Source organism: Diabrotica virgifera, chromosome 4 (assembly GCF_917563875.1).
Source record: "Diabrotica virgifera virgifera chromosome 4, PGI_DIABVI_V3a".
Lineage (NCBI taxonomy): Eukaryota > Metazoa > Arthropoda > Insecta > Coleoptera > Chrysomelidae > Diabrotica > Diabrotica virgifera.
In genome coordinates this window covers 225,134,650-225,160,570 of record NC_065446.1, presented here as the reverse complement: position 1 = coordinate 225,160,570, position 25,921 = coordinate 225,134,650, and the positions used below count along the sequence as shown (strand labels likewise).

General features: G+C 31.4%; 1 protein-coding gene across 1 annotated transcript; it reads right to left on the bottom strand.

Annotated features, from left to right (window-relative positions):
* Positions 1-49: 49 nt before the first annotated feature.
* LOC114329355 (NADH dehydrogenase [ubiquinone] 1 alpha subcomplex subunit 8) lies at positions 50-15,310 on the bottom strand. Its single transcript, XM_028278418.2, has 3 exons — positions 15,087-15,310; positions 14,858-15,033; positions 50-355 (listed from the first exon to the last, which is right to left on the bottom strand). The coding sequence occupies exons 1-3, from the start codon at positions 15,213-15,215 to the stop codon at positions 133-135; spliced, it is 528 nt and encodes a 175-aa protein (XP_028134219.1). The 5' UTR covers positions 15,216-15,310; the 3' UTR covers positions 50-132.
* Positions 15,311-25,921: the final 10,611 nt, after the last annotated feature.

Here is a 25,921-nt window from a genome sequence, read left to right as displayed (position 1 = left end):
GGGTGTCCTGTTTTTGCTCATTGACTGGCGTAATAATAAAAAAAGGAGATATAACATAATATTTATTTACAATAGAACTAAATAAAGTAGAAACTACACACAATACACAACTCTTGTGTATACTCCCATTTTTTACCACATGAAGAGATATCTGGAACCATACTTAGCTTCAGGCTTGGGTACATCCTCTGGAAGTCCGGGAGTAGCATCTTCGTAAACAGTTTTACCTTCCACTGGTGGTCTTGGCCTTTCAGTTTTATGTACATGCACGCGATTAAAGTAATCATAAGGGGGTCTGTCTAAACCTAGATTATCTTTTACACATTTATCAAAAACGGCTTGAGTTTTTCTACATCTGAAAATAAAATCACTAATGATTATAAGGAAACATATAGAAAAATATATTTAAGTAATAATAATATTGTATGTATGTATATTGAAAATATAAAATGCTAATATAAACCAGATGATGAATCGTCAACAGGCCCTGGGAAAGTCAATTGGAAATTCTAAACTGTTGAATTCCTTCTTCAGTAATTCTTTTACATCAAAGGTCATGAAAATCTATTTGCAAAGGACAAATCTTTATAAAAATCAAATGTTAAATTAAAAATAAAAAAAAATCAAATTAAAAATTACAAATATAATTATAAATATAATTACAAAAATATATACAATCAAAATAGTGAATTATTTAAATAATTGTAGTATAGTAATTTAGAGTTAGAAATACAGAAAAAATTCCTCCGATTGCAAAAAATGTGTTTGTTTTAAAATATCAAAATGTCTGACTAATTGGCTCGGCTAAGGCCATCAAACACAAAACATTCTACGAATTAAAAATATGTATTCCAAAATTTGGCAAAAATATAATAACATATTATTAACGTATATTTATAACGTATTATTATTCCAATCATCAGGGATTTGACCTCTAAAAATCATCCAAACAAGCTAAATTTGCCGCATCATATTCTAGTTCAATCAGAGAACGCAGTCCTCTACCGGTTTCGAAACTTATTAGTCTCTCATCAGGAGGCACATATGCTGCTCTCTCTGACCCAACCAGGACAAACCCCGGCGTGCAGCTACGGATTGCAACGAACGAAATAGCAGTTGCCGCTAGGGATCCCATGTTTTTGATTTGGTAAAAATATTTGAAGGATACTAGCCCTATATTTAAGCTGTAAAACAGTTTTTTTTTAGTTTTCCGAAGGTTGAAAAAAGCGCACTTAGGTGGTTTCTGAAATAAACGATTCAAATAAAAGTTGCCTGATTATAATTCTCATGAGATCAATAAATCAATAAAATTTATTACTTTTATTGACTGTTCACTATGGAATTTCCAATGTTACAGCCTACTCTTCAATGAAATAACTATACATGGAATTTCAATATTGAGTTTTGGTAACAACTATGCGGCATTTGAAATATGCATAAAAAACTCTGGATTTAAACTATCATATTATAAATAATCTCACGCCATGGGAAATACTTCCTGGAAGAGGGCAATGGATGGAATTTGTTTCTAAGAGAACAGTTCATTATACACAAAAAGTGCTAACAGACATTTTTGTTCAAAATCTCAGATACTTGTTGTTTAAAACATTTTTTTCTAGGCACACAGATTGTTGGTAAATCAATGTTTTCCATTTTCACCCTACGAGGGGGATTTTAGGAGGACGCCCGGGGGTTGTAGTGGCAAACTTTGTTACTTTTTTTGGGTCCCCAAAATTGACATTCTCAACAAAATTCAGCTTCTTTTTGTAGCACTACAAACTGAGGTGGGTCTTACCTTACCTGACCATTTATTGTCTCTCCATCGCATTTGTGGGCTTGGCAAGGCGGTTATTAGAGTCTATCGGCATGACTAACTATTGAACTAATAATACTCTGACAAATGTATTATATATTTGCAACATTTTGGAATGTGCCTAATTTGAAGAATAATTTGAAAAAACATTTGTTTTTAATACAGATTTTAGTCCTCTACAAATAGTTTTTCATGACTTTTGATGTAAAATAATTAGGAAAGCAGGAATCAAACTATGGCCTCTTTGATGATTCACCACCCAGCATATAGTTGTATAAGATTTATGCTATTATTACAACAGTAGTTAATGGATGGATAGATTTAGGACCAGTTGTTGAATCAATAGTTAACTCATGAATTAAAGGGGGGGGGGTGTTTGAAATTTTCGACTTTTTTTAATTATTGTATATGAAAGTGCATAACTATAACTACAACAATACTCCTAGAAAATTTCAGATTGATCGGAGTAATACCTATTACCAAAGATACAGCAAGTTGAATATCCCTACCTTCGACCCGATTTGCCGCGGTTTCGCGCCAGTACGCTTGAGCGTAATGAGAAATGTTCAACAGCTGTTGCCCTTCTCTTTTGTAGATTACTTTGCGATTCGAACAACATATTCCGGTGTGCTCCTCTTTACGATTTGACAGACAAAAAGAAATTGAAAATAAAAGTTGTCAAAGGGTCATTCCATTTCAAATCACTCAATTTTGGAGCAAAAAAAATTTTTGACCTCCGATTTGTCAGAAAATTGGTATATAGCTTCTGCGGAACGTAAAAATAAGATATTTAAGGTAAAAAAATCTTCTTCTTCTTTTTTTCTCAAAATGTTATTTTATGCGATTTTACAGTGATTTGGTGTTAATTTATACAAATTTGCATTTTCTATCGTAAAGTATCAATGAAAAACATAATATTTTAATAGAAGGGACTCAAAAATGTCATTATATGGCATTATAACAAGTTACTTTGATTCAAAACAAGCTTTTGATCAAATTTTATAGTGTAGAAAACGTTAAAATACCGTTTTTTACATTTTTCTCCATTCCCAAAATACATCATAATCGATTTGGCTGAAAATTTGCCCACAATTAGACAAAATATAGTACTTTAAGTGATGAGAAGGATTTGAATTATATTACAATACCAAAAAAGTTACATGCAATATTATAGTCAAAAATATAGGCGTCTACTGTAAGTACAATTAACTCGAAAATATCGACCTCACGACAAAAATTGTTAAAAAGAAATAGTAATAATTGTAAATACGATTTATTTGGAACAATTTCAGTTCCTATCATTTTTGTCGAAAAGTTAAAAATGGCGGAGATATTGAGCAAAACAGGTCCTCCTTTAAAATCAAGATGGCGGCTAACGTAACGGAGGAATTCATTCGTGATTTTAAATTTAGGCTACTATTGACTCCCCTAAAGATCAGAAAAATAACATTTTGGGCAGCTCGGCATTCAAGGTCAAATGCTATCCCGACTGGACTAATATATACTTTTGAGTCTGATATTACTGCATGTAACTTTTTTGGTATTGTAATATAATTCAAATCCTTCTCACCACTTAAAGTTCTATGTTTTGTCTATCTGTGGGCAAATTTTCAGCCAAATCGATGATGATGTACCTATTTTGTGAATGGAGGAAAATGTAACAAACGGTATTTTAACGTTTTTTACACTATAAAATTTGATCAAAAACTTGTTTTGATTCAAAATAACTTGTTATAATGCCATATGACATTTGTAAGTCATTTCTATTAAAATATTATGTTTTTCATTGATACTTTACGACAGACAATGCAAATTTGTTTAAATAAACACCAAATCACTGTAAAATCGCATAAAATAACATTTTGAGAAAAAAAGAAGAAAAAGATTTTTTGATCTTAAATATCTTATTTTTACGTCCCGTAGAAGCTATATTTATACCAATCTTCAGACAAATCGGAGATCCAAAATTTTTTGCCTGAGTGATTTGACATGGAATGTACCCAAAACTTTAAACGCGTTTTTCTCAAAACTTCTCTTTCAAAGGTAGTGAACATTGTAACTCAAAAACTACTCAGCCGATCCACCTGAAATTTTGCATAGATTTTCTTGGACACGCGCCAACTCGTAACTTTTAATGACAAAAATGTTCAAATCAAAATGTACACCTGCCAATTCGCAACTTTTCTATTACCTGACCTGCCAACTCGAAACTTTCTTCGGGTGAATTCGAAACCATTGATTAAATCTAATACCTTAAATATAAACCGAATGTTTCTTGGTTTGCTTAAAAACATTATATTTGTATTATATAATGTACCTATAAAAAATAGCAAAAATTGAAATATCTTAATAAAATAATTGAAACAATATTATAGTGTTTCATTACCACGTGTTATAAATATTATTTCCATCAAGTATAGCTCTACACGCGCTTGGTTTTTATCAAGTATTTGTAAAAACAAAATTTAGATGTTTAGCAATGATAAATTATTTAAATCCATCTGATAATTTAAAAGCAGAGATTTCCCATATGTTTATTTCAAGTCAAGTATAAAGATTATACCTTTATTTAGTTACAAATTCAGCGGTAGTTGATTGGTTACCGAAAAATTATCTGAGGGCCAGAGTTACCAATTGGCCTGTAATTAGGATGGGGGATTAAAATAGTTACGAATTCACCGGGACCCATTTTCTTTGGGCATTTAGTGAGTTAACACTGTCGAGATATATTTGGTTTTATGCTTATTTTTTGTTTAACAAAAATAAATATGTTGATATTTGCCCTTTTGTTACAAATGATTCCACTTTTTTGACTTCCGAGTTCCGGGAACTCAAAAATCGTTAAAAATAAAAAAACTCGACAATAGTACCTCGAGAAACTCATAAGCTAATAAAATCTTTTTGAATTCTTTATTTCACATGATCCAGTGACGAGTTTTGATGTCCACCGCAAAATCCATTTTTTTGGAGGTGTCTGTAAAAATTTGCTGCTGTTGGCATATTTTTCCTTGAATTGTACCTAATGTGATTATTTAATTCAAAAATAAAATAGTGGTACATACCATAGTTTAAAAAAGGAGTGTTGTGTGTACTTTGTACGCACGTAAGAAGTTATACTTCTATTATTATGATTTCAACGAAATTAATATACTTAACAGGTTATTTGTATTTTATTTAAATATTAAACTAACGTTCTTTACCTACCACTTTTAAAAAAATTTTATTAAAACGATACCAAAAATATAAAAAAAAAGAATATGAATCGTCCGGGATTTGAACCCGGGACCTCTTGATCTCCGGCCACACGCTCTACCACTGAACTATATCCCTTTTGCTTTGACAGGTTACAAGATTTCTCATACATACTGACAAATTTAATACAAAAATACTTTAAATATACTTACTATTTTTATAAAATATCTTATTCCCGAGGAAGACAAATCCAAAGACACAAAAATTATAATGAATAATAAATTTACTAAGAACACTAACATATCCTTTTATATGATATAAAATATGACTTATTTGCGCTGACAGCGCTGATACATATCTTGAAAGATTAGCAACGAAATACATACTGTCTGTGTGCGCATGCGCCCGGCATTATAAAATTTCACTCTCGATCGTAAAGAAGTATAACTTCAAGAAATCTTAAAAATGTTCTTGAAATGTTGATTTCAAACCACACCCTCCCCTTGAGTAAACCATGATTAAATTTGATTCAAATAGTATTTCTCCTACTAGGAATCTGCGCTCGATAATCGACTATGTAATTCAACGTCAAACTTCCCAGCTGAAAACCACTGACGTAAGGGTATACCGTGGATCAGAATGTGGATCCGATCATCGTTTACTTATGGCCAACGTGATAGTTAACTATCGCAAAAACAATAATACTCAGGTACAGAATATAGAAAAGGGACAAGAAGTAAGATCTCATAAATATAACCTAGAAAGCTTGAAAGAAGACTCAACGAAATTTCTATATAAATTACGACTGGCCACAAAATTACAAAATGTGGGACGAGAAAATATAACAGCGGAAGAATTATACCAGCAAATTAAAAAATACATTCATGAGGCTGCAAGTGAAGCTTTGGGGTATAAATACAAACATGAAATAAAAAATACAGAATGGTGGTCGGAGAATATGCAAACGTTAGTAAACAAGAAGAAAACTGCTTATCAGAAATGGATGTCAACAAGAAAGGAGGAAGATCACAAGAGATATGCAGCATTAAATCGAGATGTAAAAAGAGAAGTAGTGAAAAGTAAAAATGAGATGTGGGACCGAAAATGCGCAGAAGTGGATAGGTATATGGGTGGAACAAGAGTTGGGCAAGCGTGGAAGGTAATAAAGTCTCTCCAGAGGGAAGGAAAGGAAAAATCTAACATAAAGTTAATAGATCTTAAACAGTGGAAACACCATTATGAGATTTTACTGACAGAAGATAGATGTAAATTCCAAGAGATCGAAATGGAAGATTTAGTCGAACATACACAAATAGTTGAGATAACAACCGGAGAGTTAAGCGAAGCCCTCAAAAGATCTAAAAACGGTAAAGCAGCAGGACCTGGAGACATCCCAATTGAGTTGGTAAAGTACGGACCAAACATATTACATGAGATGTTGGTTCAATTATTTAATAAATGCTTAAAAGGACAAAATATCCCTGATGATTGGAATGTTGGATACATCAGCTCAGTATTCAAGAAAGGGGATAAACGCATATGCTCTAATTATAGAGGAATAACTGTTACCAGCTCAGTAGGGAGGTTGTACGGTCGAATAATAAAGAAAAGAATAGAATCAGAATACGAAGACATGGAAGAACAAAGTGGATTTCGTGCAGGAAGATCGTGCACTGATAATATATTCGTTCTGCAGCAGGTAATAGAAAAACGGAAGGCAAGGAATCTATCTACCCACCTATTGTTTGTAGATTTGGAGAAGGCATACGATACGGTACCTTTGAAAAAACTGTTTCAAACATTGACGAAGGTAGGTCTCAGTAGAGAGTATGTGGATGCTATCGCAAATATATACAAAAATGCAAGAAGTGTCGTTAAAGAAGGAAACTTTATATCTGACTCATTCCCTATATCAAAGGGACTTAAACAAGGATGTTGTCTGTCTCCGACTTTATTTAAAATATATATTCAATCATCGCTAGAGCAGTGGAGGAAACAAGTATCCGGAATGGGAATAGACATAGGCGGTGGTAAATGTCTAACAACTTTGTTTTTTGCAGATGATCAGGTAGTCGTAGCGAATGATGAGGAAGACATGGACTACATGTTTAGAAAACTAAAGAAAGAATATGAAAAATGGGGCCTCAATATGAATATGTCAAAGACAGAGTATCTTAAAATAGGGGATGATGAAGAAGATCCAGAGTTAGAAATTAGAACCACGAAAAGATGTAATGAATATAAATATCTCGGATCTATAATATCTAAAGAAGGCACTACCAAAAGAGACATCGAAAAGAGAACGCAGCAGGGCAAAAAAGCGGTAAACATTCTGAGCTCTCTACTGTGGTCTAAAGATATAAGGCAAGAAACGAAATTGACAATCTATCGTACCTTGGTAGAGCCTATTATGACTTATGGGGCAGAAGTTTGGCAGATGACAAAAAAAGATAGGAAAAGAATAGAAGTAGTAGAAATGGATTATCTAAGGAGAGCGTGTGGTATATCTAAAAAAGATCACATCAGGAATGAAGATATTAGAAGGACGACACATACTGTATATTCCAGTGTAGATAAAATTGAAACTAGACAACTAGTGTGGTATGGTCACGTGAAACGAATGAATGAAGATAGATGGCCAAAGAAAGCTTTAAATTACATACCACACCAAAGAAGAAGAAGGGGAAGACCTTCAGTTGCCTGGGAAGAAAATGTACGGCACATCATGAAAGATAGAGCCATCAAAGAAGACGAATGGATGGACAGAAAACGATGGCGGTCGAAATGCGAGAAGCGGCAGAGGCTGTAGGAACCTCGCTGATAGAGATAGAGATAGTATTTCTTAAGAAGTTGTTCAATTCAGATGCGGTTCAACTTTCGGATTTATTAAGTCCGAATACAGATGTGGTAATAATGTTGCCAGTTATTAATGAACGGCTTGGAACAAATTTCATCATGAAAATTGTACATAAAAATGTGTTCTGCAGTATAAACGTTGGTGTTCATATTATAAAAGTTAATGATTTGTGACGTAATGTCACATAGTGTTTACATTTTCTTCTAGGATTGATGTGAATTTGTTGTGTTAATTAGTATCAGTGATTATTTTTGTGTTTTACATTTCAACATATGGAAGAAAGTAATAAAAGAAAGAGAACTACTAACTTAACGTCAAGAAAAACATATTATGTTTATGTTGAATTTTTTAGCTTATATCTAACAATAAAATTTTTTTATCAAATAAATGTTTTTTCTTTTGATTTTCTGCCCAAAAAATTCCTAAACTTTTTAAAAGCTTTTCCAATTTGTTGTTACCTGATTTTTACACGTAATGAAAAACAAGTGAAACTTTTGGCAATAGGTATTTAAATTACCACGCATTAATTTGTAGAAAGCATTATTTATTTTTGTGCTGAGAAATCTAATTTATTTTGTGCTGCCTATGTGCATCACTTTGTTATAATAATATAAGAACATTTTTTTAAAGTCGAAAAAAGACTTTTTTAAAGAAATTGTATTAACAACAGCTAAGAAATCTTTGTCCTCTATATCTCCATAATCAAAATCAAAGACATCATTATTAACAATAGCCATAATTATTATTATAGACATGGAATTACAATAGATATTATTACTGTAAATCTTATTTACGACTGCAAAGAATAATACAGTATATAGTGCAGTAACTATGGTTGTTTAAATCTGGAATTGTGTTGAAAATATTTAATTTAAAACCAGAAAGTAAGGTTACAAATCTCTAGTTAACACTGTTAATCCTTCGTTTTTGAGCGATTAAGCTAATCTCTTGTTAACAGGTGGTTAAGTGTTAAACTTGCATTGAACAATGCAATATGAAGTTTAATTGACAATTATTTTTAATCTGAAGAGTATCAATCAATTGAACAGTCGGCCCTTATTGGCTTTACAGAAGATGTGAGTTTATTAGTATGTCTAATGCCTGGTTGCACCAAAAAATCTTAAGCTCCAGCAGCTTATAGATCCAGTTTTCGATTTTTATCTAAGTACGTCTTAACTGAGACGAAGTTTAAGATGCAATCCAAGTGGCAATCCATTGTGGCAAGCTGAAAATTGATCTAAGGCTCAATGGTGCAACGTGTAGGTTTAGTCAGCTGAGCTTAATACATGTCTTAAGCTTAAGATCTGTTGGTGCAACCAGGCATAAGCCTCTTATTTTGTTAATTAGTTTCTAGCCAGTACTATTAGTTGAGCCAATCAATACACTAGAAATATTGGCATATGGATTTACAGAAATATGATCCAATATTTTAGCTTTTAGACAGCTTTTATTATAATCCAATTTCCAATTCCAAGCTCGATTCCAGCTTATCCTACATCCCCCATATCTCATCCATTGTCTCAAAATCACTTCAACTTTTAGGGTTTATCAAATGTTGTGCTAAAGACTTTCTAAATATCCCATCCATAAAAATATTGTATTGTTAACTTCTGAGACCTCACCTAGATTACTGTTCATGTGTTTGGTCTCCACACTATAACACCCATATTCTAGCTATTGAGAGAGTTCAGCACAAGTTCTTAAAATTTGTTGCATTTAAACAAAACCAGAGGGTTGATGAAATTAACTATTCTAATATAGAAAAGTCTCTCAACATAACCTCTCTCCAAATCCGTCGCATGCTTAAGGATCTCACAATGTTTTACAATATACTACACTCCAATAATTTTGGTCCTCAACTATTGGAGAAAATTAGCCTCCATGTTCCCAGTAGATCTAAAGAATTACAGACCCATAACTTTACTAAATGTGATGTACAAACTATTAACCAAGATATTAACAAACAGATTGACAACTAAATTAGATGGATACCAGGCAAGAGAACAAGCCGGATTTAGAAAGAGCTTCAGTACAAGTGACCACCTTTTAACGATGAAGATATTAAGCGAAAAAGCTAACGAATATCATGTCCCGCTATACATGGCATTTATTGACTCCGAAAAAGCATTTGATAGTGTGGAACACTGGGCAGTAAAGAATTCCCTACAAAACAGCAGAATAGACTACAGATATACTGACTTAATTACAAATATACAGTGGAACCTCGATTATCCGTCTCTCTATTAACTGTCACCTCTGTTAACCGTCAGGGTCCATACCTACATAAGTTATATTGACTACATAAGTAAAAGTAAAAATTTAGTCATCAATTCATTTTGTTTGAGCATGAACGTACAGTTATGCCACCACCGCATTTTTTTATGTAAATAATTTTTGTTCTTATTCAGGGCTCTGGATTAAATTTCAATTTAAATAGGTGATACCTGAAATGATACCCTGCTTTTAGAGTTCTATTTTTAGAATCGCAAGTCGAAAATAAAAATTCACAGCACAATAATTATTACAGTCAATATCAGTGTGTCACCATAATTAAATTTGATTCAAATTCGAACATTGATTGGTCACTTAGTCGTTTGATCAATTAAGTTTTGTTAATGTTCTGTTAACTGTCTTTTCGATTATCCGTCATATCCTTGGTCCGGTGCCCTGACGGATAATCGAGGTTCCACTGTATATGATAAGGCAACAACAACTATTAAGCTAATGAAACAAACGGAGCTTATTAAAATAAACCGAGGAGTAAGACAAGGAAATACCATCTCGCCCAAGCTATTCAACCAAGCGCTAGAAGATGTGTTCAAACAACTACATTGGGATGGCTTGGGTATAAACATAAACGGGCAATATCTGAATCACTTACGATATGCTGTTGATATTGTATTAATAACAGAAAGAAGTGAAGAATTACAAAGAATGATGGAAGAACTAGATAGACAATCGACAAAGATAGGACTGAAGATGAATTACAGTAAAACAAAAACCATGACCAATCAACAAGAAGAACTAATAATTACAGTGGCACAAACAAGAATAGAACAAGTAAAAGAGTATACAGGGTGAGTTTTTAGTGCGGGATCGGTCGATAATTCCATTATGGTATAGAATATCGAATAAAGTTATTTAGAAAAAATGCAGGCAATGATATTCTCCAGGCTTGGAAATATGTCCATTTCTACAGGGTGATCAGTAACTGCGTGGTATATCAAACATATAATTTTTTAAATGGGACACCCTATATATTTTTCATATTTATATTCCTCTAGTAATTCTTGTTCATATAATATAGGGTTTTGTATTATTATACAGAGTATTTAACAAGTTATGACCATTTTTATTTCGAAATCCCTATGAGATTAACACCATGTATATAAAGAAGTAATTCATAAACAATAATTTGTTTTATATAATAAGATAAACAATATACTGTAGTTTTTAAATTAAGTTTAATTGAAATCATTGACGAATATTTGTATACAGGGTGAACTACAAAGCCAAATTATGATTTTCTAAATTTTTTTAAATCGATCACCGTATATTTTATTTTTTTAAAATATTGTATTTATGATACTCTTTCATTTTTATATAGCATTCCCTATACCTAAACTCATTAGTTTCCGAGATATTTTAAGTTTTCTTCAAATTTCGGGAGTACATTCAATTTTTCTAGTACAAATAAGTTAGTGTATTAAGTGATAATTAAACAAAATTATTTTTATTCAATAAATAACTAACACAAAATATAAATCATAACAATGTGCAGTGAATGTACCAATAAATGTGATATTAAGAAATTATCATATTTCCCTAATATACAAGAATTGTAAAATTCCAACAACAAAAAAATTGTCTTGTATATAATAATATAACAAGATTATTTTTATTCAATTAATAACTCATATAAAACATAAATCAAAACAATATACAACTGATGTAACAGTTTTTAGATTGTCATATAAACAGTATTCTAAGCCAAGAAATTTTTAGTAAAACATCCAATTTTATAAGCACTTTTAAACTACAAAACAAAATTACGATTTTCTCAATTTTTTAAATAGATCTCCCTATTATTTATTTTTTAGGAATGTTGTATTTATGATACTCTTTCATTTTTTATAGCATCTCCTATACCTAAACTTCTTAGTTTCTGAGATATTTTTAGTGTTCTTCATTTGCCGGAAATACATTTAATTTTTATAAGTGAAAATAACGTAGGTAACAAATAAGTATTGTGTAATAATCTAACAAATATTTGCATTCAATAAATAACTAACAAAATGTATAAACCATAACAATATTTAATGAATGTACCAGTTAATGTGATGTTAAGGATATAAGTCTAAAGTAAGTCATTTTCGTAAGTCTATTTTTGTAAGTCAATATCATTAAAAGCTTCTCTTGTTCTCTTATTCTATCAGCTTCTATTTTTCATATTATCAGGTGTTGTTGGATGCTTCTGATATACAATTTTTTTATATAGACCCACATGAAAAAATCAATTTTGGAAGAACTGGAGCACCGTCGTGTAAAAACCTCAATTGTCAAAAAAAATGTGGGCCAATCAAATAATCGCCAACAATAGCACCTTAAACATTTATAGATCACCTAGTTTGACTATGAGTGTTAACAAAGTAGAGATTTCTTGATGCATATTAATGAAAATTAGTATGAACATTATAGTATTAATAACTGCGCATCACAATCTGCAATTAGGAACGTGTTACTAAAACCTTCTTGGCTTAGAATACTGTTGATATAACAATCTTAAGACTGTTACATCAGTTGTATATTGTCTTGATTGACGTTTTGTGTGAGTTGTTTATTAAATAAAAATAATCTTGTTATATTATTATATCTACACAAGACATATTTTTTGTAGGAATTTTACGATTCTTGTATATTAGGGAAATATGATATTTCCTTAATATTACATTTATTGATATATTCATTGCATATTGTTATGCTTTATATATTTTTTAGCTATTTATTGAATAGAAAAAGAATAGAAAAAAAAAAGAAGTAAAAAAGTGTTTTTCGCACATATTAAAATATATATTAAAAAAAAAACACAGTAAAATAATTAAAAAAAAACAAAATAAAAAAAAGCTACACAATGTACCAATGTATCTATAAAAATAAAATTGTAGAATGTACTTATGTTATAAGAAATTTATGACTATGAATCTGCAATCAATCAGAAACAAGTCTGGCTAATTGGCTCTGCCAAAGTCATTTTTCAAAAAAAAACAGCTATTTATTGAATAAGAATAATTTTGTTATATTATCACTCAATACTAACTTTTTCTAGAAGAAAAATTGAATGTGTTCCCGAAATTTGAAGATAACTGAAAATATCTCGGAAAGTGATGAGTTTAGATACAGGGAATGCTATATAAAAATGAAAGAATATCATAAGTACAATATGTCTAAAAAATAAAATATAGGGTGATCCATTTAAAAAATTGAGAAAATCTTAATTTAGTTTTGTAGTTCACCCTGTATACAAATAATCGTCAATGATTTTAATTAAACTTAATTTACAAACTACAGTGCATTGTTTATCTTCTTATAGAAAACAAATTATTGTTCATGAATTAATTAGTTCTTTATATACATGGTGTTAATCTCATAGGGATTTCGAAATAAAAATGGTGATAACTTGTTAAATACTCTGTATAGTAATGCAAAACCCTATATTTTATGAACAGGAATTATGAGAGGAATATAAATTTTAATATGAAATAATATATAGGGTGTTCCATTTAAAAAATTATATGTTTGATATACCACACAGTTACTGATCACCCTGTAGAAATGGACATATTTTCCAAGCCTGGAGAATAGCATTGCCTACATTTTTTCTACATAACTTTTTTCGATATTGTGTACCATAATAGAATTATCGACCGATCCTGTACTAAAAACTCACCCTGTATATATCTAGGACAAATCACTAGATTAAATAAAGAAAATCAAACCGAAGAAATAAAGAGAAGAATAAGATTGGCCTGGGCATCATTCGGAAAACTGTCTTATATTCTAAAGAACAGAAAATACCCGCAATACCTAAAAACAAGAGTATTCAATCAATGTATACTCCCTGTTCTAATATATGACTCTCAGACATGGACGTTTACAAAAGAAAATATGGAAAAAATAGCAGACAGAAAGATCCATGGAAAGACAAATGCTGAACATTTAACTATCAGACAGGAAAAGAAACGAATGGATCCGTAACAAAATAAAAGTGAAAGATGTCTCTACCCAAGTAGCAAAGCTTAAATGGAAGTTCGCCGGACACACCCTACGTCAGAAGGATGAAAGATGGACTAAGATACATTGGAGACCGTAGAACCACAATGACGAAAAAGAGGAAGGCCACAGATGGGATGGTCAGATGACCTGAAGAAACACACTGGGTCAAAATGGATGCAAATTGCCCAAGATAGAGAGGCATGGAAGAAGGAAGAGGAGACCTATATCCAAGGATGGATGTTTAGGGCTGATTAGATAGATAGATATTTCCCAGTAGACAAACGAGGCTAAATCAACCTTTTTACATTAGACCCCATCGCACTAACTACGGACACAACTCCTTCATGTCCAGAACACCTAGGTTTGCTAACCAATATTCGGAAGGATTAGATTGTTATAGTTTTCCAAATGAATTTAAAGCTCAGCTTAAAAACTGTGTGTGATAACTTGATGTCCTTGCGTTTTGTACATTTTTTGTTAATCTTTATTTAATGTTCTTAGTTTGTATGATTAAAATTTTTAAATTTACTTTAGGTTAGGGTATAAATCTCCTGTGATTAATGTTTATACTGTATTTTAATTGGGTGATTGCCCCTTGATAAATAAAATAATAAAAATATTTTTACACAGAAGTTCAAAGATTGTAGCTAATAATATAATATATTTACAGATATTTGCACATTATGTTAAACGACATTCTGCACATAAGAGTAAGTACTTACGGTACAAGGGCCTGATCAGGGCTAGATTTGTCAAGACAGTTTACATACTGCATGAATTCATCTGCACAAGTTGCTTTAATCTTTCTAAAGAAGTTCATGGCGCAGCTGGTAACTGCTTTACCTTCATTTATACATTTTCTTGGATCTTTCAACTCATCGCGACAGAGAATAAACTCCTAAAAAACAGAAATATAGGGTATTGAATTGATTAGGTAATACTTAACCTCACATTATTTTCCCATTCGCAAGTTTTTCCTACATGAAAGGCACCCGCTTTAAGTGCTGGGCCGGATAAAGGGATTTCTTGAACTGTTAATTCTTCTTCAGTGGGAAGATGTACATCGTCTGTAATACCCATATTTTATTAATTTATCTTCTCCAGCTCCAGCAACTTCTATAAAATTTATTTATCTACTGCTTTTGACATTTCGTTTGACACAACGTCAACGTCACAAACACACAGTATGCATAGTTATGACGTCTGTCATATTTGGAATAAGTCACTCTGGTATATTATGTTCTGTGCTTGCGTTTATTGTTTATTTACGCTGTGTCTAGGTACACGCTAACGTGTACGCAAATAAAAAAAGTTAGGTACACGCTAAACGTCATCAAGTCAGTGACGTCACTATTTAGCTTGCACTGTTACTGGTTTTTTGCGTACACGCTAACTTGAGCCGCGTGTATGCTGTGGTAAGTACTGGTAAGTACCGTGAGTGCCAGCGTGAGGGAAGAATTTGTTTAATCGCGTTGTGTTTACACTTTAATATTGATTAGTAGATTTCTTATTTTTTATTTGTTTAGTGTTTATTTTTAAATTAACTATGGAGTGTGGACAAAGGTAGTTCTAATCGCGTCCAACCATCAAATAATTTGATCAAACTGGTTTGAGCAAACTGAAAGTGACAGTTAGTGACGTCACATCCTGAGTGTTCATTGTGGATAATAATGAAAAATTTTAATTTTAAATAAAGTACAAACAAGTTAGACAACTCAATACAAAAAATTTTATCAAACTAGACTGATAGTGAGAGCACAGATTTTTAGAATTTCAAAAAAACTGCAATTGTGACGTCACTTTGACGTACTTCCTCAAGTACGTCAAGTTTGCTCAAACTGTTTGATCAAATTATTTGATGGTGAGACGCGGCCTTTAATAAGTTTAACAACATTTTAAAACAGTATGAAAAAGATAAGAGACTATAAATTAATATATAATTTTTTAGTCATAAGTGATAAGACCAAAAGCTTTCACAATAATAATTAACTTACGTATAAAAATTATTTTAACAATATTTTCTAAATGTCATGTCAACTAAATACATATTTATTTTGCTAGCCTGAATATATACTTTTATATTATACACATTGATTTATTACACTTAAGTTTGAAACATCTGAATAGTTCTGCTTCCCTTCCCCTTCCCTTAATAACAAATATTTTTCTATCAAACAAACACTGCGCACGCTAAATAATGACGTCACTATAGCTTTATGAAGTTTAACTCGCGTGTATTCTAACTTTTTTATTTGCGTACACGCTAGCGTGTATCTAGACATAGCGTTTATTTAATCCGTATCCCGCCGATTTCATTCATAGGAGATTCTGACCAATAGAAAGCTAGAAAGGCAGAAAAATTAAACTGATTATTTTTTAATGATTTTAACTTCCACTCGTATTCGCTCCGAGCGTTAACAAAGTGTCAAAGCAAAATCGACCGACCTGCTCATGGTGGCGGTTTTTTGAAATTTTATAAGGACGCTTTGTGTATGTTTAAATGAGACATTTAAAAAAATTTCGTGTCACGCTAGTGATATTATGTATTAATATAAACAGAAAATAAAAACGCAGTATAAATTCTTCACTTTCCAATATTGATTATCAGTTTGATTTTGTATGCATAACCTCACTATCGCAGTTTATGTCAATAAATATTTATTAACGAAAAAGAAAATATTTTGTTGCACTATAAATTACAGTATAAATTAATAACTAATGAATTCTAACAATTGTATTCGGTTATTATCACTACAAAATAAAATATTCAAGTTTAACAAAATAATCCCATAAGACTCAATGTTAAAACGTCCTTACAAAATCTGACAGCGTATCACGTGACTGTACGTAGAGGGGAGACGCACGGAGCCAATAGTAAGATATTTGATCACGTGTTTAATTCTGTCCAATCAGATTAAAATTATATTGAGAATTATCTACTGTAGAAAATAACCGATAGAATTTTTTTTAGATTGTGTCTGTTTAATGGCAACCAGTTTCCTAGTTTTGACAATTTGGTCCAAGAGCTGTGAGACATTTTTGAGTAGGTATTTTAGGCAACCTGAAAATTTTTCAGGTGACTCTTCCATGATAGCCTAATACAAAAATGCCGGTCTGGCTGGAGGGTAGCGGTTATTTTCCCCAAACATCCCCCCCAAAGTTAAAAAAAAAAGGGTAAAAATTGTTCCGGACAGGGAAGTACAATTATTATTTTGACAGGGTATTTTTTTAATATCAAAAATAAATATTCTAAAAAAGACAGAATTTTTTTTGGTGAAATTTCTCAACTGCCATGTGATCAAACAAATTACGCGTACATATAAATGAAAAGCGCTATAGGTAAGCAGCAGTGTGAGAAAGAGCGTATACCGATAGCTGTTTGCGTTCTCTGTTGTACCTGAGCGAGTCCGTTCGCTCTAGAAAAATCGCGTGACCTGGCGATCCCATGTTGTTGTGTCTCGAAACGTTAGAGTAATTATTATATATTATAGTTTTTTAAGTAACTTTTTCTTAATTAAAGGAAAATAATACGTACTATACAATAGATTTTGCAAATATGATAGAAAAAGACAGATTTATTATTATAAATATATAGGTAGAAAAGTATAAAAGTATAAGCTAAATTAATTCTGTGTCCGAATCTTGTACTTCTTCTTCAAATTCCTCATCTGTGCTTAAATATTCACTGTCTTTTTCTTCGTCAGACTCCCCTCGAGACTCAGATTCCTCTTCTACATGATCTGTAAATAGTTGTAATATGTATTTAGAATTAATTAAAAATTAATTAGCGATAATTTAATTGAATTACTACGTATTCTCTGTCCTTTTATACGGAGTCGAAGCCTGGACAATCACGGGCGCATCTGAAGAAAGACTTGCCATTGTTGAGATGTGCTGTTATTGAATAATGTAAAAAATATCATGAACACAACACGTAACAAACACGGAAACATTAAGAAAGATAAAAAAGGCAAAAGAAATACTCAACACTATAAAGGAAAGAAAGATGAGCCAAAATAAATATTCATTCTCTTCTTCTTCGTCAGACTCCCTTCGAGACTCAGATTCCTCTTCTACCTGATCTGTAAATAGTTGTAAATATGTATTTAGAATTAATTAAAAATTAATGTATAACTAATACTTAATACTTTTCCTTATATTATAAATTACATCATGTTTTTTATTTCTTAGTATATGACCAAAGTAGCTCATTTTTCCTTCCTTCATAGTGTTGAGTATTTTTTTGACTTTTTATCTTTATTAATGTTTCCGTGTTTGTTACGTGTTGCGTCCATGATATTTTTTACATTATTCGATAACACCAAATCTCAACAATGGCAAGTCTATCTTCAGATGCGCCCGTGATTCTCCAGGCTTCGACTCCGTATAAAAGGACAGAGAATACGTAGCAACTCAATTAATTAATCACTAATTAATTTTTAATTAATTCTAAATACATATTAACTATTTGCAGATCATGTAGAAGAGGAATCTGAGTCTCAAGGGGAGTCTGACGAAGAAGAAGACAGTGAATATTTAAGCTCAGATGAGGAGTTTGAAGAAGAAGTACAAGATTCGGACACAGAATCAATTTAGTTTATACTTTTATACTTTTCTACCTATATCTTTATAATAATAAATCTGTCTTTTTCTATTATATTTGCAAAATCTATTGTATAGTACGTATTATTTTCCTTTAATTAAGAAAAAGTTAAAGTAAACACCATCTATCTATCGCCCGTCGGCAAATTCAAACAAAAATATAACTCCAGACCATCTTTGACCACCTTTAGTCCAGACAAATTAATATATGTATTTAATATATTTTTACCACCAAAAATGAGATGTTTTAATCAAATATTGCTTCAAATATAATCTGCAGAATAATTTTGAATCACGTTCCGCTAATGAACTTGCTTTTTTGTCCTTAAAAGTAGAAAAAAGTTTCAATTATATTGCTTAATATTTCATCTAAATATAATCGTCTAACAATTTTAACTGTACTAATGCCCAAGTATACATTTTCAAGTGTTCAACTTGATTGATTTACAATGAGTAACCCGGTTGTAAAAATACCGGCGTGTGCTTAATCAAAGGGACATTGGTTTACTCGAATTTCATAACAATATAAATGTTATCTGTTTGAATTTGCCGACGGGCGAAATATCTATGGACCCGACTTTACTTAAAAAACTATAATATATAATAATTACTCTGACGTTTCGAGGCACAACAACATGGGATCGCCAGGTCACGTGATTTTTCTCGAGCGAACGGACTCGCTCAGGTACAACAGAGGACGCAAACAGCTATCGGTATACGCTCTTTCTCACACTCCTGTTTACCTATAGCGCTTTTCATTTATATGCACGCGTAATTTGTTCGATCACATGGCAGTTGGAAAATTTCACCAAAAAAAACCTGTCTTTGTAGAATATTTATTTTTAATATTAAAAAATACCCTGTCAAAATAATAATTGTACTTCCCTGTCCTGAAGGAATGTACATAGCTTTGCATGTATAGTTGTATATTTTATACTCGTTAATAGTATGTACAGATTCAGATGAAATCTTCTGAAGTTCAGATGCATCCCCTGAAAATAATCCTGGGGCGCCCATGCAAGTATCTTGCAGAGTTAAAATCGCCCTCAAATCGCCTGGCCTGTTTATTTTCTTTATATTTGAATATTTAAATTTACTTTAAAGTCACGTCAATGATATTTTTTGTAATAACAATTTTTACCCTTTTTTTAACTTTGGGGGGGATTTTTGGGGAAAATAACCGCTACCCTCCAGCCAGACCGGCATTTTTGTATTAGGCTATCATGGAAGAGTCACCTGAAAAATTTTCAGGTTGCCTAAAATACCTACTCAAAAATGTCTCACAGCTCTTATACTAATTGTCACATTTAAGAAAATATCCATAATATACGTATTAAAAAATAATCTTTAAGTAACGACAGTAAGAATAAATAAGAAAATAATGCTTCATTTTTACTAAAATTTGTTGTCATTGGGCAATAGCTACTCGAGCCCTGCTGGCTCTCGTGTCTATTGCCAGACAACAAATTTTCGAAAAACTGTCCCATGTCGCATTATTTTCAATTAATTCTCACTCTCTTGTGATATTATACCCGATTATTTTTTAATGATTTTAACTTCCAATCGTATAGTAAGATATTTGATCACGTGTTTAAGTCTGTCCAATCAGATTAAAATTATACTGATTATTTCATTCATAGGAGATTCTGACCAATAGAAAGCTACAGAAATCTATTAAATTGATAATTTTTGATAATTTCCCAGATAGCACATGACATCCCGAGTACGTCTGTTTCAGGTCCCAATTAAGGCCGAATGTACGGGGACCTCAATCGGACGTTCCCAGGAATTACAAATTCAGACGTCCCCAGGAAGTACGATTACGGACGTCCCCAGGACGTCTGTTTCAGGTCCCGCTAAGTCAGAATATAATGGGACCTTAATTGGACATCCCCAGGAAGTATGATTACGGACGTCCCTAGGAATTACGAATCCAGACCAATTCAGGAATGGATCTAATAACCTTCAGTTATTTGGCATTTGCAGTGTTGCCATACTTTATTTTTTGTTTCTTGTATAATTCCAATCAATGGTATAATCAAATACTATGAACGTCCATAGTATTTGGTATAATATACAAGAATAGTAATATTGTATAAGAACATTTACTATATAGAGATAGATTTATAGTCTAAACAAAATTTATACAGTTTATCTTCATTTATCAGTTGATCCTCCTTTTTATAACAGTGTTAGTTAACTTTGAACATAATCTACTGAATAATTTAAATTTAAATTAATGTCTTAATAGTAATCAATAATAAAAAGAATTTAAATTAGCTTTTGATTTAAAAACATTTATACAGTTGATCTTTATTTATCTTTTTTGTAACAATTTTAATTAACTTTGATTTAAAATGCCCCTTTTGAGTTTTTTCTATCCAGTATTTACACTGATATTGTACTATTTACTTTTCCAAACTTTATTTTTTTGGTGCTTCAAAACTATTGAAGCAGCTATTTTTAAATGTAACTTTATGTGATGTGGTTATGTTTGTGGAAAAAATTGAGGATACGGCAACGGTGTCATATTATGTCAAGCTTAGAACCTTGCCTGGCCAATCATATAGGATAGGATAAGGAGGTTTTAGTCGGACGTCCTGGGCACGGATGATTTTGTAACATCGGACGTCCTCGGTACGTCCCGAGGATGTCCCAGGACCTGAAACGTACGTCCTCAGGAGGTACGAATGTCCTAGTGGTACATCCCGGGTACGTCCCAGGGATGTACTTGTGCTGTTTGGGTTCCCGTCGTCAAGTATATTACGTCAGATGCCCTTCGTTGCTATGAAAAAATACATTTCAGTGACATTAATGACAATTAATGTTTTAAAAATTATAAAAGTGATGACTTTCAACCGTAAAATATTTTAGGTCTGGATCGCGCGTATGAAAAAAAAATTGAATAATAGCAAGCTGAAAATTTGTTAATTAAAGGGTGTCTAGTCGTACAAACTTTGATATATGGGAACACTGGAACAGAGGAAGTTTTAATTGTGGAACAGGTTAAAAATTTGGAACGGTCCGACAACGAAAACGGCACATGTATTTTGTCCGACAGAACAGACTTAAACTCTGCGAACAGAGATTAAACTCTCATGCATAAATCAGACTGCTATTTATCACCAAATGGGCGTTTGAATGAGTGGAACATGTAGAATATGTCAAATGACAGGAATTATAACAGGTGATAAAGAGCAGTCTGTTATTGGAACAAATTGCACTCGATCTCTAAAATTAATATAGATTTTTTGCCCTCGTGACACTTTGAAATAATTTCACTCGCCTTCGGCTCGTGAAATTAAAACTGTCAAGTGACACTCGGGAAAAATTCAATAATTTTAGAGCTCTTGTGCAATTACTACTGATTATTTCATTCATAGGAGATTCTGACCAATAGAAAGCTACAGAAATCTAAATTAAATTGATAATTTTTGATAATTTCCCGTCGTCAAGTATATTACGTCAGATGCCCTTCGTTGCTACGAAAAAATACATTCAGTGACATTAATGACAATTCATGTTTTAAAAATTATAAAAGTGATGACTTTCAACCGTAAAATATTTATAACAACTGTGTGTTTAATTGTACTAATTTGTACTTACATAAATAAATTACAATAGAATTTTGGTTTTGAACAGTTTTATTCATGAAATAATCGCAACAAATTGCACTCGATCTCTAAAATTAATATAGAATTTTTGCCCTCGTGACACTTTGACATAATTTCACTCGCCTTCGGCTCGTGTCGAATTAAAACTGTCAAAGTGTCACTTGGGAAAAATTCAATAATTTTAGAGCTCTTGTGCAATTACTACTGATAATTCCGAGGCAAATGCACATGAAGTTTTAAATAAAAATACAGATAATATACAGGGTGTCCCGAAAAGATTGGTCATAAATTATACCACAGATTCTGGGGTCAAAATTAGGTTGATTTAACCTAACTTACCTTAGAACAAAAATTCACATAAAAAAAGTTACATCCCTTTGAAGTTACAAAATGTTAATCAATTTTTTCCAATGTGTCGAAAACTACTAGATATTTTTTATTGAAAATGGACGTGTTGCATTATTATGGCAGAAGCATATTAAAAAATATATAGATAGTGACATTTGAGCACCCCATAAAAATTTTATGGAGGTTTTGTTAAAAATCCCCCAAACTTTTGTGTACGTTCCATTTAAATTATTATTGTGCTACCATTAGTTAAACATACTGTTTTTAAAACTTTTTTGCCTCTTAGTACTTTCTCAAAAAGTCAGTTTTTATCGAGATATTTTGAATATTTCACAAATCCACCAAATATTTGTAGGTATATTACCTGGTAATAATATGAAAATTTATTTATAATTTACATTTTTAGGTATATTTTAAACCATATTAAACAAGATGCCACATCTTGATAAAAGGTGCCTTATAGAAAAAATACAAAGAGGCAGAAAAGTTTTAAAAACACTGTGTTTAACTAATGGTACCGCAACAATAGTATAATTGAAACGTACACAAGCATTTGGACTAGTTTAAAGGAACAAATTAAAATTTAAACAATTGTTTAAAGGAACGAAACCCCTATAAAATTTGTATGTAAACATATTAAAAAAGAAGCCGCATCTCCATAAAAACTGGCTTATCGAAAAAATACTAACAATCAAAAAGTTTTAAAAATAATGTGTTTAACTAATAGTACCACAACAATAATTTAATTGGAACATACACAAAAGTTTGGGGGGTTTAAGGGAACAATTGTTTGTGTGGGGTTTTAAAACCCCACACAATTTTTATGGGGTGTACAAATTTAACTGTTGTTTTTTTTTAAGTCATTTCGATAATAATTGTAACTTCAAAGGGCTGTAAATTTTTTGGTGTGCACTATTGTATACCTATAGGTAAGTGGGGTTCAATCAACCTATTTTTGACCCCAGAATTTGTGGTATAATTTATGACCAATCTTTTCAGGACACCCTGTACATAATTATGGTAGGGAAGCCCAAGTGGGGATTTTTGCAGTTACTCGAGGGCGTCAGATTATTACATGGGGAGAAACCTTTGTACCGTGAAAATGTAGCTCTACCATATATATTGGCTCTTAATACAGGCAGTTCGTTAATTGCAGAAAAAAAATTTATAGGTAGTTAGAAAAACTCGAAATTGTCAGATTAAGATAAAGTAAGTTAAGTACATGTAAAAGAGTGTTAGTCCAGGGCTCATCTGTTTTGAGATAGACGTTGAGAGGTGACTCAAATTTTTTTGCAGAAATTGCTTAAAAATAACTCAAATAATAATATTTGAGTTATCCTCCCACTCAAAATGGTCCGGAACATTGTTTAAATAATGAAAATGTCAAAATATGAAGGAAAAATTCGATTTTTTATTGGTCTTTTGAATATAACTTTAAAACTGTTCATTTCTGAGAAAAGTTGTACTAACATAAAAGTTGCGTAATTAAATTTCCTACAATATAGAATTGGTTAAATATTTAAAAAATAGTCACCCTTGTTGCAAAATAGCAATACTTGCGAAAAACCATACAAAAACAAGTATTCGCATTTTACGTTTTTCAACCATTTATGCTACACTTAGGACCTTCATATTTTACCCAGAAAAACTTCATGATATAGTAAAATAAAATAACACTGTAAATTTCATTAAGATCGGTTTAATAGATTTTGCAAAATAAATTTTGCAATCCAGCTTTCGCAAGAAAAATTCATTTTTTAAAAATGTTGCAGGACTGAAAATAAAGCAGATAGTAAGTTGATTTTTTTTTGCTTATAGAAGTGTACTGTACCTTTCATTTGCAATTTGCAAAATTAAAATCGAATAATTACCACGGCGTCAGGAAATTTTTTAAATAAACATTAATTTTTGGTGCTACGCGCAGGACAGCGGTGTTCGATTCACACAAGTTGATTTCCACCAAAATTTCTTCTAATCTTTATCTAATATATTATTTTCATACTCTATATTTTTTTTTATTTTAATATTTTAATTCCACAAAAATCAAGCTAATTTTATTATTGTTTGTGAAATATTGTTTAAATAATTGCATATGTTTAAAAATAATAAACTTTTATTCTCTAAGTTAAAATATATGAACAAAGAAAGTTTTTGTTAAAAAAAGTGCTATTTCAAAGGATAGAGTATGTGTTTTTATTTTGCAATAAACAAATTTATTTATTTTTATCGAAATGTAATAAAAATTCAAATGTATCAATCATTATCAAAGGTCATTGAAATGCCCAATCGGAGCAAACTATCCGCTGTCCTGCGCGTAGCACCAATAATTAATGTTTATTTAAAAAAATTCCTGACGCCGTGGTAGTTAATTGATTTTAATTTTGCAAATTGCAAATAAAAGGTACAGTACACTTCTATAAGAAAAAAAAAAATTCAACTTGCTATCTGCTTTATTTTCAGTCCTGTAACAATTAAAAAAAACGATTTTTTTTGCGAAAGCTGGATTGCAAAATTTATTTTGCAAAATCCTAATGAAATTTACAGTATTGTTTAACTGTATCATACAGTTTTTCTGGGTGAAATATGAAGGTCCTAGGTGTAGCATAAATGGTTAAAAAATGTAAAATTCGAATACTTGTTTTTGTATAGTTTTTTCGCAATTATTGCTTTTTTGCAACAAGGGTGAATAATATTTAAATTTTTAACCAATTCTATATTGTAGGAAATTTAATTGGGCAACTTTTATGTCAGTACAACTTTTCTCGGAAATGAACACTTTTAAAGTTATAATCAAAAAACGAAGAAAAAAATCGAATTTTTCCTTCATTTTTTGACATTTTGATTATTTAAACAATGTTCCGGACCATTTTGAGTGGGAGGATAACTCAAATATTATTATTTGAGTTATTTTTAAGCAATTTCTGCAAAAAAATTTGAGTCACCTCTCAACGTCCAAATGTACTAATATTTTTACAGATCCGCCCTGGTCTATGTATATTTCGAAAATCTGACAATTTGAGCGGGGCGTAAGGAAATGGGTGAGTCACAAAGTTTCACAAAAAAAGACGAATATTTCGTCAACTGAACTTCAGATCGGAAAACTAAAAATATGTGTTCAATATTTTTGAAAAATCTATCGAATGACACCAAACACAACCTCCACGGAGGTATGTACCTATGTCTTTGTGCTCGTAGAATATATTGGTAACAATTAAATTATGT